Genomic DNA, 17,921 nt, shown 5'->3' with positions numbered 1-17,921 from the left:
TTTTTTTTTTTTGATATTTCATGCAAGTAGTGATGTTCATGGATTCTTCTTGCTTAAGCCTTGTTGAAAAGGTGATTCCTCAATCCACGATAAAAAATGACAAAGACAAGAGCACTACTCTGATGAGTAGAAAAACGACATTAGAAAAAATAATTTTTTCAATGTTACTTTTGAAGATTCCCGGTTAATTGTAAATTTACAATTAAAGAAGATTTGAGAAATTTAAAAGTTAAAGAATATTGGAGGAGGAATAATAGAGAAAAAGATTGGAGAAAAATTGAGAAGAAGAAGAGTGAGATTGTTATTTTTTGAAGAGAAAAAAATGATCAATTTGTTGACCAAAAAGATTAGTCGTCCAAGTAGACACTTAATGAATCCAACAAGCTTAACCTATCACTAAGTAGAAGTGGACAGAAAGATCTAAGAGAAACATTTTACAAAAACAAAAACTATTTAAAATATTGACAAAGTCAAAAACCTGTTTACGATCTTGAAATGATTAAGATTGTACAATTTTTATTTTAACTTTAACCACACAATTATCAAGAAAATGAAACACGGATAATCTAAATTTCAACAAAAAGATAAATAATATTGGATCAATAATTATGATTATGAAGTGAAATGAAATAATTGAGTATATGATAAATATGTGATTAATGCGTATTTAATATCCAAAAAGGCACTAAGAGAATGGGAAAGTGAGGGTGAACTGAGAATCCAAATCACACAAACCCCACTCAACGGTTGAACTGGGGAACCTCGTTTCTACCTGCTCCCGTCCTCGCCGGAGACCCGCCATGGCTGGAAATCCCGCAACTCCCTCCTCCACATTTTCTCGCGAGAATTTGAATTTGTCGTCCGATTTCCCCACCCGAATCTCCCTCACTTCCGATCAGGTCAAGCACTGCACGGAAGCACTCGCTTTGTTGAAGGACAAGCGCCGAAACCCTCACACCATCTCCCAAGAGTTTCTTCACTTGCAGGTTCATACCAATCTCTATTCATTTCTTCATTTTCAAACAATAAATATTAAAAATCAAACTCTCTTCTCTTGTATTGCGATTTCAGGCGAACAGGATAACGCCGAGTGAGATGACGAGAAGATGCAGCGTTGCTCTTAATTCTGTCAATATCAGCAAAAATCGATACACAGATGTTTTACCATGTAATTTCACTATATACCAATATCAAACATGCATTAATTTATTTGAGCGTATCTCCTAACACAAACAATTGTAAAATTATTTTTAGCTTATTTCCACGTGCTCTCTAGGATAGCTCATTAAGGGTCTGTTTCTTATAGATTATAAAATAAGTGATTCTGTTATTCAAATTTTTAGAGACTTTTAAAGAAAAGTAGTAGCTGGGGTTGTGTTTGTCTCTTGGAGTGGAAATCACCTTTAAAAAAAACCATTATAAAAAATGATTTTTTTGATAAACTACTAAACAACTTCTCATTTGAAGCAGTTTTTAGATTATTTTCAGATTATCAGTTTTTTGATAAACTGTAACAAATAGCTGAAAACTTTTATAAGTGATTAATTTTTTTTATAAAGTGATTATTTTGTTTCAAAAAGCAACAAACGCACCCTAAATCAGCTTATAGTTTATTATAACAATTTATACTATTTTTTATCTTTTGTTATAGAAATAGCTCTTGCATAAATACTTATACGATAAACACTCAATTAAGCTGCTTATACAAACTGTGCTAATTGTATTGTGTAGTATGTATTTGAAGAAAATTAATTTTTTCTTCATTGTTATTTGTTTCAGTTGATAAGAACAGGGTTGTTCTTAATTCCAGTTCAGATTATAGGTCTGCAGCACTGGGGTATATCAATGCAAGCTTTATATCGGTAGAAATTTATTTTTGTCTTTGTTTGATAATAATGGTCCCAAAAAGCTAATTGAGGTGACTTTGGGGGTATTGTATTCTTAATTTTTCTGACCCTTGCAATTGCATCTTTCTATTTTTGTACTGTAGACCTCTTCCCCTGGAACTGTATCTGAATTTCTAGCCACACAAGGCCCGCTTCCACACACTTATGAGGATTTCTGGGAAATGATTATCCAATATCACTGTCCTGCAATTGTGATGCTTACTAGGTTGGTCGACAATTACAAGGTGATTCTCACTTGTTTCTTTGAGATTGATTTTCTTTTTTTCCTCTTCATATTTAATTAATATTTTTTGCCACCTTTTTTATTTTATAGATGAAGTGTGGAGATTATTTTCAAGCTGAGGATAGACCTAGAGAATTAGGCAATATCTCACTTACATGTAAATGGGCGAAAACTACTGAAACTTCATTAGTGCTGCGCCATTTTGAGGTTAACCATAGAGAGGTGGGATGCTTCTCCGCTTATTATAATTTTTCTGGTTACGTTAGATATCTTTCTTTACAGATTGGCATGGGTGATATTTTTCTGCTGGAGAGAGGATTGATTTGGTGGGAGGTCCCTCCGTCAAAACATTGTTATTTTATCTATTTACCGGCCTTTGTTTATACTTGTTTTGTTATAATATAATACGGCTGAGCCAACTCTAGGCCTTGGATATCGGAACTTTTCTTAGATATTCTGCATTTCAGTGCTGAATCTGGATGATTTCCTTAATAAAATATCCCTCAACAGTGTTTCTGTAACACCAGAAGCTTAGTGGCCACTCCAAATTTAAGGATACAGGTTGATGAGCTGTTCTCAGTTATTCCAGAGGAGTGGTGGTTCCACCCACCTACACACAAATACACATTTTTTTGATTTCTGTCTAATTTGTAGGATGTTTTTTGTCCCCCCTAGTTGTATTACTTGTATATTCTCCCATGTCAATTATTTTTTACATTCAAAAAAAGTTATCCACATTCATTCATTTTTCTTTTTTCTAAATGTGCTGCATGCCAAATGATGTTGGAAGAGGTTCTTTGTTCTTCCTCTTTTATCGAAATTAGAAGAAAATCATCGTAAGTTTTTGTTTTGACTTTGGAAGGGACTCAGTTTCTTTCCATCATCAAGATGTCCGCATTTTGGTTCATATTAATTTTTGATTGATATTGTTGCAGGTAGAAAATGCGCCATTATCTGTTTTGCATATTCAGTATCCTGAGTGGCCTGACCATGGAGTTCCAAATGATACTTTGGCTGTGCGTGAAATTTTGAAAAGATTATATCATTTGCCACCAAACCTTGGCCCAATAGTGGTGCACTGCAGGTTCATCTCATTCCTTCTTTGGTAGTCATCAAGATTGTAACACACATATTTGCCTGAGACAAATTCTCTCGCTCAGTGCAGGTATTGGCAGAACTGGAACATACTGCACAATTCACAACACAATTCAGCGAATACTTGCTGGTGATATGTCTGCAGTAGATATTGCTAACACAATATCTGTGTTCAGATCCCAGCGTATTGGAATGGTTCAGACCCAGGTAGCTGGATTTTCTAATTTATGTATTTAATTGTGATTAATGAATGTACCGATTTTGCACGAAATACCAGGAATATCGTTGGACCACAATAACACATGTTAATTAAGTTCCATTTCTAAACTAAATCAGAAGGCAAAAGGTTTTGAAGTACCCTATGCTGTTTGATGGTAATGAAGGCCAGATTGTTGCAAGGAACTAGGTTAGGTAGTTTAGCAAGGACACAATTACAAATTAAGGATTGAAGGAACTCTGTTCTCCTTCAGTGGCAATCCTTTCAATTTCTTTCTTTCGGTTAATAAAGAAGACATAGATAGTGGCGCTATAGCGTAGCGGAATATGAACAAATCGTTATTGTTCTGCGATTCTCGATTGATAACACTGAAAGAAGAGGCAATTTTTATTACTCAGAAGGGAAACTCTTACTACTAGTATCTGTGTCCAAAGTAAGTAAAAACCCAATAAGCTCATAATTGTTGCAAGGAACTGGGCTGGATGGTTAGGGAAGGAAGTATACGAAATGTACTATCCTGATTTGGAGGTACTCTTTCTTTTTATTTATGTAAGAAGAGTTGTTTTTTCTAGGAAAGACCACTCCCACTACTAGTTTTCATGTAGAGTAAGAAGGAAATTAAGGTGAAAGAAAAGATTTGAGGAGGCTGTCCCAACCATAAGCTTTCTAAGAAACATGGGTTACGGAGAAGGGTAGTAATAAGCTTGAGAAATTAATTTCCAAGGACTTGCACAGTCTACCAAATTATCATGCATTTTCAACTAAAAACAATTTATCCATCGACATCAAGGTCGTCTCTTGAACCCAATAGTATCCTGCAAGGATTATTATATCATGAATTATTCTTTGAATCTTTGACCTTGTGGAAATAGTAAATTTCTTTATGCGCAAATTTATTAGGGCAGAATAAGAGTAGTTAGTCCATTAGTTAGTTAGTTGTGATGATTACTTAAATCGGTAAATAGGGAGGATTAGGATGGAAGCAATCATTATGTGAATTTGATGTTGTGTGAAAAGATAAATACTTTGTGAAGGGAACACACTGTTTTAGGAGAGATCTGTCTCCTGTTCTTAATCATTCATAATTCATTGAATATAATTGTTCTTCGTTTTCCTCTATTTCTTTCAATTTTCCATGCTCCCTCTCTGGGTTCATAACAAAATGACACAACCTCTTGTCTTATTTCAGAAATTACAGACCTGTTTTGAATTTCATCAAAAAAATATCCCCTCTTTAATAGATATTTACCCCTTGCTTAATTCTTATGGATGAAAAATCAAAGATAAGGGAAGAAATTTTTTAAAACAAGAGGACATGTCGCTGCGACTAAAGAAAACCTTAAGGAAGGTGATGTAGGACAACTCCAACTCTCTTCAAGAGTGCCTTTGCTGTTTTTTTTTTAAAAGAAAAAGGAAAAGAGATATTATTTTAATAACAGTGGCACTAATGGCCATTTTACAACTATCTCATACATGGGATTTGAACTCCGTCCCTTGAGGATACAAAGTCAAGCTCTTTTGCATGAACATGTTGTTGAGCAAAACCGTGCCCATCTTAGAGGCCACCCACGTATCTATTTATGCCCACTTGTCCATTTTGAAGTTTCTAAGGCTGAAAATACATCTCTAATAGCAAAACGATAGTTTCTAAATAACCAAATAATTTCTTCATACTGTCTGATAAGGTCACATCTAGTCTTCTTGCCAACCTGCCTTTTGGTTGGGTTGGTAGGCCTCAGTTTTCCAGCCACTTGGAATCGATCCCAGGCAGGAGCCTACAATCTTTCCCTGTGCCCCTATTTGTTCCATTCAGCAAATTTAGTATTGTTGTTGTTCTTCTTATTAATTTATCACTACCGCCACCGGCCATTATTCTAATCTGACATTTCCTTGTATATAAACTCTCTTTGAACTTTTTCGTATCTATTTCTGCAATCTATCAGGACCAGTACATTTTTTGCTATCAAGCTATCATAGATGAACTGGAAGACCTTGTATCTCAACAGTAAGGATAGTAGAAGGTATGTCTTTTACTTCAGTTCCATTTGTAGTTATGCAGATATTACAAACCGCTCAGGTCCTGAAATCCTTTTATAAAGGATAGGTTTTATACATTGGTTTTCTGTTTTCATTAATTCTATTATATCATTGTTAAAAATTAAAATTGTTCCTTTCATTAATTTGTTGACTTTTTGTCTTGTGTGACGTAAATACAGTGCTAGATAAAAGGATGTCAAGCTGCTTGCCTCATTCTTCTGAAGCCAACTCTCTATTCTTCGGTGTGCTTGTTGGGTCCTGCTATGCTTATGATTTTCAGTAGCTGACTCAGAAGCTTTAACATTCTGGAGATTTTATGATTTTCACTGAACTTGTTTATTTTTTGCGTTCATGTATAATTTTGCAGGCAGGAGAAATCTTACAAATATCAGCATATTTTTCAATATATTTCTACATTTCTGTTGAACAGAAGCATACTAATGACCATGATAATCTAAATTCCATTGTCCTCTTATTATTTTTCTTCAAGTGCCATAGTGACATGTGTAGTTACCCCGTTGACCAGGGCAAGGTGTGTCTTATCCCTAGAGACTACATATTTCATATTTTGAGCTAATTTTTTAAATATTTTAAAATTTTATTGCTGACTTAAAATTAGAGTTGTTGGATCAAAAGATTAGATAACGTCGATATGCAAACTGTGTGAATGTAGGGGATCTTTGACAACAGGGAATCCGTTTTCATTTGCTTCAAGCTGATCTACTGCAATCTTGTAGGTTGACACTGTGGTCCTAAATATCTAGGCCTTGGTTGTTAAAGAGCTGTTGAATCATTATTTGACATGTAGACTAGATGCCAAATTCTGAAACTTTCCAGATGAGTGTTGACTATCTATCTACTCTCAAGTTTTTAACCGGACTTGCCCAATTGAATACAAGAAGTTGTCCAGTGTCAAACTGTCAATAACTATACTAGATATGGACAAAAAATGGATAAAGAAAAAAATTAATCTTAATGCCATAAATTACAGATGAGTAGATCACAGATGCTATATTTCGATCAAAGAGAGACTAGCCATAAATCTTAATGCCATGTAGGATTAGCTAACAAGGGTAACTTCACATGGGGGAATAGATCGGGGAGATACAGGTCCATGTTCTATTTTTTTTGTTGACAAAAGGTCCATGTTCTTGTTCAAGGCAAATAATTGAAAAATAGTTTCCTCCCCTATTTTTGGTTTTGTTTCCTCATCAAACAGCAAGAAATTTCTTCGAAGTTTCACAAAGTAATTTCCTGAAAAAGTACCATATTAAATATTTTAGATCGTTGAAAGACTAGTTGAAGTGGCCCGAGTAAGAGAAAACGTGACGTGCTTTACACAACAATTGAGTTACTTTGTGCCCATCCTGTCGTGAAGATATCCAAATTTGCTTGTTTTGGATGTGAACTGAGAGTGGAGTCGTGGAGAAAATGTTGTTTTCACTTCCTAAGAATTACTTCTGCTGAGAAGTGAAAAATGTGGCTTGATTCAGTGCTGAGAAGGAAATACCAATGAAACTGCCTTGTTTTTGTGAAGTAAATCAATAGTGCTTAAACTTTTTCTAATAATAATAAAAAACTAATTTTGTTTTTTTGTTGATGTTTGAAACAATTGTTTCTTTTGTGTGTGTGTGTTTAAATAAGATTCATTTGATTTTGTGACCATATAAAAATAACTCTTGAAAATTATCTTTGTTGTGGTCATTGAATGTAGTTTGCAAAAATGTAAATGTTGGGTCATTGTGACATAAATGCCCTTCTCGTATATGAAACTTATTATAAAAGATTAAAAATATTACAAGTTGATGCTTTTATCTCAATTTTTATTAAAATCTCACGCAATTATAATGTTTTCTAAACAAAACTAGCGAACAATTAATAAAATAAAATGTGATGTGTATTTAGTACACAATATATGTGTATTTATACTAAATTTTGATGTATTGAGTTCGATTATTTATTATGTAATAATTCAGAAATATTAAATTGATATAATGTTTAAAGTAAGTATAATTCTAAAACTATATTGAAAGTATTTCTTTAATCTTTGCTTACAGTTTAAATTTATCAAAATTAATTGTTAAATGAATTACATTAGTTGACAATCTTTAAATGATTATTTTATAAATTTGAAAATACAAATTTTAAAGAAAAAGATAATGTGGTTTAACAATTATTAAGAAACAATGTCTCAAAAAGAATAATCTAAAAGTTTAACTAAAGATATCAAAGAAGTAGTTATAGAGAGTCTTAAATTGATTATCTACTATTAAAATTTATGTCTCTAATATATATATATATAAAGAAAAAAATATTAAAAAAAAGCAACTTTTACCTAAGACAATATAAAATTGCTTTAATTACAAAGGTAAAAAAGTAAAACGAAGGGTAGAGTTCATTCCTGGGAGAAGAATAAAGAAAAAAAACTTTTTACCACAGTGAAAAGTCAAAAGAGCGTTTGTGAATTGGAAGTGTGAGTGAGTGGGGGGGCGTTTCTGGTCTGATGAGTCTGTCTGTATTTTGACCACAGCAAGAGAGAGAAGATTCTGCTTCTTCTGAGCTTTTGTGTTTGCGTGTAACAAACAACACTTCAATCACTCTCTTCAATTCTTCATCGATCCCTTTCTTTCACCCCCTTTCTCATTTCCTTGCACCCCCCACCCACTTTCATTTTTCTGTCAGAATCACAACGAACAACACACATGCACCTTCTCACAGATCTCTGCTACTGGTAACTCTCTACTTCATCCATAACTCTTTATGTGCTTCTTTTTCTTTAAAGATAATATCTTTAACCAGATTACTTATTAGGTCTCTCTAATTTTCCATTGGATTTTGCAATTATTTCCTTATTTTTCTTTTCTTTAGACTTTGTAATTTATTATTATTTTTTTTCATTTTAGGTTGTGTTGATTTTTTTTTTTTAAAATGCATTTTTTTTAAATTCAGATTTGGTGAGTTGACAAGAGTTGATGGACTGGAGCTGTAAAAGTGATCAGAATTGGTATAATCAAAGTTTGTGCATTCACCACAACATTCCTGTGAATTGAAAAACTTGTCTTTTCAGTCGTTTCTTCTTTTTCTCATGTGAAGATGAAGTAAAGTGAGGTTTTCTTCAAGCTGCTATTACATGGTGTATTGTATTTTATGGACATTGTGTAGAAATATTAGAAATTGAAAATATTAATTAAAATGGGTGGCATTTGCTCAAAGTCATGGAAAGCCACTGTAGATGGTGTAGCTGTAGATAATGTACCTGTTGAAAGCAGCAGTTCAAGGCATGCTAATGGTCATGCTAATAATAACAATGAACCTGGGATCAATTATCATCAGTCTATTTCTGGAAATATTAATAGCAATTCAACTCTGCCTCCTCTTGCGGATGAATTTGATAAGCATCAAAGGGAGTCGTTTTCTTTTACCGGATTGGAAAAGGTTCCGTATGGGCCGGGTGCGGAAGATATCAATGATGGGATTCCTCATTTGTCGAGGGCATTATCGCACAAATCTAGATCAAATAAGTCCAAGCAAGCTGCTGTTAAGTTAAGTTACCATTCTCATGTTTGATTTATCTGTTGATAGTGTGATTTGATTAGCTTATTTTATAGCCTAGAAGTTTATGATAATGTTTTTGGGTAAAAATTAGAGACTGAAGGAGATGTACTGTTGGTGTAAAATTGTTTTACACCGACAACCAATAATAACTTGCCACGGCAACACATAATTAGATAACTGTTTTTGATTTTAAAACTGTACAATATGATGTGGCATATTGAATGTGCACTACCTTTAAACTCTAAAAATTAAGCAAAACCAAACAATGTTTTTAATGGAAGAATGAAATTAGTTTAAATAAAGAGAAAAAACGGGAAAGTACAACCAGAGGGAGGATAAGATATCATTAAGAAAAGAAAAACATTTAAAAGGATGAAATATAGAATGCAAGAAATTGTGTCCATATTCAAAAGGAAACTCTTAAAAAAGACATGAGCATGGAACTTGGGGTGAAGCCATTAACAAAATCTCAAAGAAAACTCAGTTGCAATGAGACACTATGCACTCATTTTGTTGAAATGAAGTCTCCTAAATGCTTATGCTGTATTACATGGAAGCTTAGGATTTGCCTTTACATCTTTAACACATCAATTCAACTTTATCTACAAGAATCGGCTCATCAAGGATCAAACTCCTGATTATTTGCTCATAGAGGCTCTGATACAATATCTATGTCTAACTCTCCTAATAGCTTGAGCTATTACGTGGAAGCTCTTAATTCTTTTTGATAACCCTTGTATGAAACCGCATTAACCTATACTTTAGGTGCCTTGATGTTGTTAGACCAGGTTTGACTAACAAGATCTAATAAGAATAAGGCTATGGCGGAGCTAAAGGTCACAAGGGAGTTTATTAGAACATGGTTTCAGTAATTGTTTACGAAAGATCTTATATGGTAATGATTAATGATATCTGTTTGAACTATGACATTATTTAATGGAAATAATGTAAATGATTTATTTCAGATGTGGAGATTGTAGTCATTTAATTTTATACTCTTAAACATTTTTGGAAGCTTTGGAATACACTGTTTTCCTTGCTTGGCAGGAATAAATGCACTATGCTTTTTACGGTGTTTGTTGTTTATTGTTAGAATATAGTGGTAGAGTTTCTAGACAGCAATCACAGCCATCAGTATCACCATTCAATTGATATTTGATACAGATATATGTTTCTGGCCTCCTTTTGGATGATATTTAATATCTCTATTTTTATATTTTAAAATTTATGCTAATTTTATTTGTTAAGGACATAAGAGACTTTTGAAAGTGTAAAATTGTATGCATATCCGGTAACAATGAAAATGTCGAAATAGCTGTTTTCATTATTCCCAAAAATGCATCATCCCTATCTAGCATTTCATCTTCTCTCCATCAAACGTCTCACTTAAAAAGTCTCTCATCTTCTTATTAGCAAGTTAAAATGAACCTATATTTAGAAAAATGAAAACAAAAAATATTTTCACGTAGTAAACAACCCCTCATCTTTCCACTTTGTGACTATTCTAATAATTTTTTTGTTTTCTTTCGTTAGCCCACTGATAATATGTATATTGTAGCTAGTTTTCAGAATAGTTGGTGGTCTAAGCAATTATGATATAGAAACAACCATACCATTCAGTTAAAAAGGGTAGAGTGTGTACTTAAAGATCTATGTGTGTTGTTGCATAGGAGGGCAAGATGTGTTTAAGGCCTTCTATGCAACAAAAAATTGATTAGATTTCCTTTTCATATTCTCTTTTGGTGTATTACAGGTATCAGAAGTGAGTTCACTCTTGGGAAGAGCTGGTACAGCTGGGCTTGGCAAGGCAGTAGATGTTTTGGACACACTAGGTAGTAGTATGACAAATTTGAATCTCAGCAGTGGTTTTACATCGGGAGTTACAACAAAAGGAAATAAAATTTCAATTTTGGCCTTTGAAGTTGCAAACACAATAGTTAAGGGTGCCAATCTAATGCAATCTCTTTCAAAAGAGAACATTAAACATTTAAAAGAGGTGGTTCTACCATCTGACGGAGTGCAAAATTTGATATCTACAGATATGAATGAACTCCTGAGAATTGCTGCCGCAGACAAGAGGTAAATTAATTGTAAATGTTTGTGATCAACTTAAGAGCCTTCTACTTTGGTTTGTAGCTTATTTTCTTCTGTTACTATCTGCACTTTCACTATCTACTGTCTTGTACTATTTTGGCAGAGAAGAATTGAAAATATTTTCTGGTGAAGTTGTGCGTTTTGGAAATCGATGCAAAGATCCTCAGTGGCACAACCTGGAACGCTATTTTGAGAAGTAACTGTAGTTGAACTCATTTAAACTTGCCTTGTATTTCTCCTTGTAACATCTAATGATGTGTTAGTTATGATTTGCTCTGTTGTTTTTTAGGTTAGGTTCAGAGCTTTCACCGCAAAGGCAATTGAAAGACGAGGCAGAGATAGTGATGCAACAATTAATGACCTTTGTTCAATATACTGCTGTGAGTAAACTTTAATAAGGAACTCCACATATGCATGCCTTTTTCCTCAAATTTGTGTGCTGAACTCAATTCTATATCGTGACTATCTTCTGTAATTTATGTGCATATTGTACTATCATAAAATACTACAGAAAGTGGGTTCTTATTTCTATAAGCTGCACAAGCGATTTCATTAAGACTAGTCCTGAAGTAGTTTAACATTTTTCTTGGAGTGCAGGAATTATATCATGAATTGCATGCCTTAGACAGGTTTGATCAAGATTATCGACGCAAGCTTCAAGAAGAGGACAATTCAAATGCCACACAGAGAGGTAAATGTTGTCCTGCTTTTACTTATGCAAATGTTATCCAATCCTGGGTTCTTGAATTGCGTATTTGAATATAATTATTTTGTTTAGAATCAATATATCCTATTTCTGGTCATTTTGTCCCAATAGTGTGCATCGAACCTTCAAGTTCACAAGAGTTGCTTTAACTGTAACTAACTGAACTGCATTCGATTAGATCCCAGCTTCGGTAATGACAGTTTCCACTGTCATAGATAGGAGCCACCTCTTATAAAGTAAAAGTTCATTTTTATCTTTTCACAGGAATAATACATTCCAGTTTATTTCACACCTTTCTGAATTCCATTAGCCGTCTACCTTTATTAAGTTCACTATGCTGTAACACCCTATTCATGGAACATAATATTTTGTCCAAACGTAGAAAAATTTGATTAAGCATTTACAATTTAGGAAAAGAAATTTGAGTAGTGCCAACAACACTCTCTTTTTAACACTTTATATGGAACCTATTTCCAAAGTGGTGGGACCGATGTGTATTTCACTCAATAAAAGAGTGAGTGTTAGAGAGTGTTGTTAGCACTACTCAAGAAATTTATGACTACATTAGTCTATGTTACTGCAATGAGTATTTTTTAGGTGATCATTATTTGTAAAATGTAAAATATGTAGGAGACAGCCTTGCAATTTTAAGAGCAGAACTGAAGAGTCAAAAGAAGCATGTAAGAAATTTGAAGAAAAAATCACTGTGGTCCAAGATTTTGGAAGAGGTAACAAGACAGTAGTTTATTTTATTTTACGAGTATTCACAGGAGTGTTGTTCAATATAATAGATGTTTGAGTTTTAATTTAGGAATTTATAGTTAGATGTAGTCTCGGTCTTGTATTGTTGGTATTTGACATTTGGAAAGTTTTGTTCCTGAATTCTTTAAATTATGTTCACTGTTTTTTGTGTCATTTCAGTTTACCTATATTATTTTCCCTCACTTGTGCTTTCCTTTTTCTTCCTCAAATAACACGTTTTTTTAGTTCTTTTCAGCCTCTTTTTTCAAAAGCAATTTTCTTATCATCCAATATAAAATCTGATTGTTGTATTTCAGGTGATGGAAAAGCTTGTAGATATTGTCCATTTTCTATATTTGGAGATAAACGAAGCATTTGGTTCTGCTGGTATGCTTTCATGAATTGCAAGTATTCTTGATTATGATTAGCAAATTGCTTTGTTTTTTTATTTATAAAACCCAGTATTTTATTTAGAACACATAGGGAAATCTCCTCTGAATACTGCTACAAGCTTGCAGAACATTGAGGGTCTGCTCCTCCATAGCCCAAATATCGCAAATCTCTCTCAAATGATAAGATAACTTTCCTGTATTCCCTTCCTCTTGTCATCTACATCACAGCCTAACCCTCTAATTAACTCAACTTAACAGTTTTGAACTGCGTAACTATTTGAGTAACAACTAATTGGGTGGGGTTACAGACCAATTTTTTGTTCTCCAAGTATTGATGATGAGGTAGGGGTGAGATATCAAGTTATCTCCTTGGCTTGTATAAAATGTCAATTTATTAGGAACTACAGAATTGAAACAGTAGACAGATAGAAAGAATCAAAATAGCTGAATGTATTGTTAAGAACTGACTGAAAATGGAGAATAGAATTCTCCCCAAGGGTGTCCCCTCCAAAGGTTAACTAACCTAACTAATCTCTACTACTTTAACTCCCCTTTATTATCATATCACAAACATGGTGGAGTAATTTAATAGAGAGAAGATACTATTTATTGATGAAAGGAACTCCTTTTTGTCATTATGACATAAACATCTGGATATAGTATTCAACAACAGGGCCCATTCATTGGTATATTGTTATAACCAGTGTTATTAAACTCAGACCGGTCATCAACTTGGTCATGGCACAGAGTCACTGATTGAATCAGTGAGTCACTAATTGAACTGCATGAACTGGTATATATATACAAATATTTTAAAATATATAAAATTGGCCAATTTCATACTTTCGCTGCCCTTTTTTGTACTATATTCTCACTCAATTTAATTGTGGTTCCTTTCTCTTTCTCGACAAGACATTTGCACTCCTTTGCTGTTGTTGAGATGCCACATTAAACAGGATGTGTCTTTTATACTTGTTTTCCTGTTTAACCTCACAGATACGGATAAGCACGTGAAAGATTCTCAAGGCAATCATAAGAAGTTGGGGGCTGCTGGTCTTGCTTTGCATTATGCAAACATTATCACTCAAATTGATACTCTGGTTAGTTAAAGATTTTACTTAAAGTATGTAATCTGTTACATTTGTAGTTGTCTTGGGAGCTCAAATTATCTTTCTTAGTCTCCAATAAAGATCACGGTCTTGCGATAGTGGTGGTTTCATTTTTCTTCTATGTCCAGTTATTAATAATAAACAAACAAGCTTGATAAGAAGGGGAAAGAAAAGCAGTGAAGCAGAGGCATTATCACAAACAAGCATGATACTGTGCTGCCACCTTGCACTTTCCTGCCTCATTTCAAAATCAGTTTGATTATATAGCTTCCTATGAATTTATTACTAAAAACATTTGTTAGAATATTATTGTTCTGTTTTTGTTTCTTTTTTATTTTTATTTAATTATTTTGAAAATTTCGAAGCTACGCATGTCTATTAGGAGAAGCAGTTCTATTAATTTCTGGTTTTGGTGTTTCCCTCATTCCTAGAGTAGTAAGAGAAAGATAGAAGCCTTTCTTTGGCTTCTTAATTATGTTGTACGAATAAGATTATAATTTACTTATTGACTTCTCTTTGTAGAACTCATTTAGTTGCCATCTTCGTTTTCAAGAACTATTTCTTTCCACTTGTGTTTTATGTTTATTATTAGGCCTTGGTCCATTATTATAATTTTGGTTCTGAAGTGAAATTGCAGTACTAGTGTATCAATTTTTGGCCTACTTCATCTTGGGTGCAATGAGCACCATTGCACCCTGATTCTGACATCATTATTATGAGTGATCAAGAAAAGTAACTAACAATTTGGAACAATTAATAGCTATATAAAGTTCACTGTCATTGTTAGAAATTGAAATGTCTCGTAATATCTTGATTTATCTCCTAGGATCAGTTTTCAATCTTAGCATATCTTCTCTCAGGTTTAAATTCCATTTAATGGAGGTATGAGAAATTGATTTGGTAATTTTTTTTATTTTTCTTAGTTTGAAAGATTTATGAATTTGAATTTTTAAGTTATGAATTTGAAAGGTTATGAGTTTGAAGGTATAAATTGTGTGAATTTTTATATTTTAAAAAAAACATAAATTTTTGTATTTATAAGTTTGAAGATGAGTGAGAGGAAGGAGATGACAAAAATGATTCATTTGACTAACATAAGTATAGTTAAGAGACCAAAATAGAGCCAAAAAATAATTAAAGAACTAAAATAAAACTATAAAATAAATGAAGGGACTAAAAGACCAATTTAATATCATTATTAATATTATTATTATTATTATTATTATTATTATTATTATTATTATTATTATTATTATTATTTGTTTCCTGATTTCCATATTTATTTAGAATTGAGTCTATGTGTCCCTATTAATAGTAAATATTGATAGTTCTTTTTATTTTTTCTCCTCCTTTGATCTAAAATTCCACAACTTCAACGGTCATATTGTGTCTTGATAAATTTTGCATCCATTTTATTTCATATCTGATACTATTTTCTCTTTGGGAAAATGGTTAGCTGTAAAAAGAGAAAAGTTTTTATTTATTGTTATTTATTTTCAAAGGATAATTCTGGTCACAGTTGTACTATTATTGCATTTGAAATATAATAGCAAAATGTTTGGGAAGGTAGCAGTATGTGTTGACATTTTTTAATCAGGTGTCTCGATCAAGTTCTGTGCCTCCTAATACTAGGGATGCTTTATATCAAGGGCTGCCGCCTAATGTAAAATCAGCATTGCGCTCAAGGTTACAATCATTTCAAGTTAAAGAAGAGGTGTTTATCCCATTCCTTTCTTACATTTTTTTAGCTCGGTATGCATGCTATACATTCACAAATAGCGTCGATTGGTTACTAATTAGCCTGCGTTTTGTATTTTTCATTTAGAAAGATTAAATCTAAATGGCATTTTTATCTTAGAGGTTGCACTTTCTTTCAAGCAAGACCTGAATTAGCATGAAGATTATAAAATGCACCATTTTCTCAAATATGTATGATATCTTGTACTATCTTCCTTATCTTGGCTGCCAAACAGACCCTTTATTGTTTACCTCAGAATTTTCATGTTGCTTACTTCAAAAAAATGTGCTTCTGTTCAGAACCAATATGTGACAACATAGTTTTATTTCGAATTCATTCAATACTGGATAATAACTTGCCTAATTCCATCTTTTGATGATTTAATTGAACTTCTTTACTGCCAAAGCAGTTCTACTGAGCTTGTGCTACATTGCCTATTTAGATTATGACCAAATTTTTAAATCCAAGAATCTGAAATGATAGAAACATTTTTGCAGCTTACTATCCCACAAATCAAAGCTGAAATGGAGAAAACATTGCAGTGGCTTGTTCCTATTGCCGCTAATACAACGAAGTATATTTGCTAGTCCTCTCTATGCAATTCCTAGTATTGTATATGGTGCATGCAAATTTATTTTATTAGTTGTCTAATTACCATTAACCTCAAATGTTGTGTTCTCAAATTTAATTATCTCCTTTTCAATTGCATCAATTCAGAGCTCATCATGGTTTTGGATGGGTTGGAGAATGGGCAAATACAGGGTAAGAGGACATAATTTTATATCTCTTTCCTCCATGTTTGTATTCTACTCATGTTTTTCTAAGTCAAGTTTTGTATAGGTCTGATGTCAACCGTAAACCTGCGGGCCAGACCGACTTGTTGAAAATCGAAACACTACATCATGCCGATAAAGATAAAACAGAAGGGTATATACTTGAACTGGTTATCTGGCTACATCACCTAGTCAGCCAAGTAAGAGTTGGTAATGGAGGAATAAGGTCTCCGGTCAAATCTCCAATTCGTTCTCCTAACCAAATAACGGTGCAGTTGTTTACTCAAAAAGGCTGCTCTACGTCTCCGTTGTTAACAATGGAAGATCAACAAATGCTTCGAGAAGTTGGTAAGCGGAAACTAACACCAGGCATTAGTAAGAGCCAGGAATTCAGCACTGCCAAAACGAGGTTGAGCAAACACCATAGGCTAAGCAAGAGTAGTAATCATTCCCCAATCAATGAAAGTAAAAACGATATATTCTCTACGAGGAGGCTACCTTCTGTTCCTTTTATCGACTTTGATATTGACCGAATGAAGGCGTTGGATGTCATTGATAGGGTGGATACCATTGGAAGTTCATAACTGTGGGGCATGTTTTGATCTTGAAGTCAAAGGGTAATGGTATAATTGAATGAATTTGTTGCCTCCTTCAAAGTTGAGTAGTGCTCCCCTTTGTTTCTTGTGGAAAATGCAATAGTCTTTTTGAGATTGATTGATGTAATTGTAGATGATTGTGGCATAGAGAGACAAAGGGGGTCAAAGTTTTCATTAGATGTACATGTACAGATCAAATGGTCATATAAATATTTTGTCATCGCATTATCGTGATATTTAAACTTGTTAAAATGGAAATTTGAAAATATTGAAAGAAAAATATATATTTGAAATCAAGTGATGGGAAATTGTGCTGAAGACTTCCACCACACGATCGGAATAAATGTAATGCTGATGGATCTCTAGGCCGAAGGTAATGCCTGGGAGGATTTGCTTTTAACTTAGGAGCATGTAGTGTTCTTAAATATTCCGGTTGTGACCAACCTTTGAATATGGGAGGGAACTCCCTGAGTTCACCTTTATGGAGACCATCCTATCAAATATTTATATTTTTATGGAATTTGGATTGTCTGTAGAATGCAATCCACGTGTTCACGCAGTTACTACTACGTTGGTTCGTAGTTAATAATATTCACATTCATCAATTGATTTAAGTTTTAATAATATCAACATTTGTTAATTGATTTAGGTCTTGCAAATAAATTCTATACTTTAAATGATTGATTAAATAAAATTAATTCTTTTGAAGGGGACTGATAAATACAAAATTCTGGTGTC

The 17,921-nt window shown here is 33.2% G+C and overlaps 2 protein-coding genes across 5 annotated transcripts; both read left to right on the top strand.

Annotated features, from left to right (window-relative positions):
- Positions 1–17: 17 nt before the first annotated feature.
- LOC101496525 (protein-tyrosine-phosphatase PTP1) lies at positions 18–5,954 on the top strand. Of its 2 annotated transcripts, XM_004496328.4 has the most exons (9): positions 18–986; positions 1,072–1,168; positions 1,780–1,862; positions 1,991–2,131; positions 2,221–2,352; positions 3,066–3,214; positions 3,291–3,432; positions 5,386–5,463; positions 5,659–5,954. In XM_004496328.4, exons 1-8 carry the CDS (start codon positions 801–803, stop codon positions 5,449–5,451), a joined length of 996 nt encoding a protein of 331 aa, XP_004496385.1. In that variant the 5' UTR covers positions 18–800; the 3' UTR covers positions 5,452–5,463; positions 5,659–5,954. The 2 variants fall into 2 exon arrangements, 1 of the variants encoding a protein (XP_004496385.1); XR_189662.4 differs by lacking the exon at positions 5,659–5,954 and having other exon boundaries at positions 3,296–3,432.
- Positions 5,955–7,935: 1,981 nt separating this feature from the next.
- Positions 7,936–17,417, top strand: LOC101496198 (protein PSK SIMULATOR 1). 3 transcript variants are annotated; one of them, XM_004496326.4, is made up of 13 exons: positions 7,949–8,210; positions 8,429–9,022; positions 10,788–11,113; positions 11,232–11,324; positions 11,418–11,508; positions 11,726–11,819; positions 12,465–12,562; positions 12,893–12,962; positions 13,964–14,067; positions 15,674–15,790; positions 16,312–16,388; positions 16,532–16,576; positions 16,655–17,417. In XM_004496326.4, exons 2-13 carry the CDS (start codon positions 8,672–8,674, stop codon positions 17,169–17,171), a joined length of 1,983 nt encoding a protein of 660 aa, XP_004496383.1. In that variant the 5' UTR covers positions 7,949–8,210; positions 8,429–8,671; the 3' UTR covers positions 17,172–17,417. The 3 variants fall into 3 exon arrangements, with proteins under 3 accessions (XP_073223652.1, XP_004496383.1, XP_073223651.1); XM_073367551.1 differs by lacking the exon at positions 16,312–16,388 and having other exon boundaries at positions 7,936–8,210; positions 16,655–16,798; XM_073367550.1 differs by lacking the exons at positions 7,949–8,210; positions 8,429–9,022 and adding an exon at positions 9,058–9,929.
- Positions 17,418–17,921: the final 504 nt, after the last annotated feature.

This window comes from Cicer arietinum, chromosome 4 (assembly GCF_000331145.2).
Source record: "Cicer arietinum cultivar CDC Frontier isolate Library 1 chromosome 4, Cicar.CDCFrontier_v2.0, whole genome shotgun sequence".
Classification (NCBI taxonomy): Eukaryota; Viridiplantae; Streptophyta; class Magnoliopsida; order Fabales; family Fabaceae; genus Cicer; species Cicer arietinum.
Note: the sequence above shows the minus strand (reverse complement) of the source record. Positions and strands in the feature narration are given on the sequence as shown.

Bases quoted from the DNA above. Each gene is read 5' to 3' on its own strand.
- LOC101496525 (XM_004496328.4), top strand. From the start codon at position 801: ATGGCTGGAAATCCCGCAACTCCCTCCTCCACATTTTCTCGCGAGAAT. The intron at 1,169-1,779 runs GTAATTTCACTA...TATTTGTTTCAG, and splicing joins ATACACAGATGTTTTACCAT to TTGATAAGAACAGGGTTGTT. The intron at 2,132-2,220 runs GTGATTCTCACT...TTTATTTTATAG, and splicing joins GGTTGGTCGACAATTACAAG to ATGAAGTGTGGAGATTATTT.
- LOC101496198 (XM_004496326.4), top strand. From the start codon at position 8,672: ATGGGTGGCATTTGCTCAAAGTCATGGAAAGCCACTGTAGATGGTGTA. The intron at 11,114-11,231 runs GTAAATTAATTG...CTATTTTGGCAG, and splicing joins ATTGCTGCCGCAGACAAGAG to AGAAGAATTGAAAATATTTT. The intron at 14,068-15,673 runs GTTAGTTAAAGA...TTTTTTAATCAG, and splicing joins TCACTCAAATTGATACTCTG to GTGTCTCGATCAAGTTCTGT.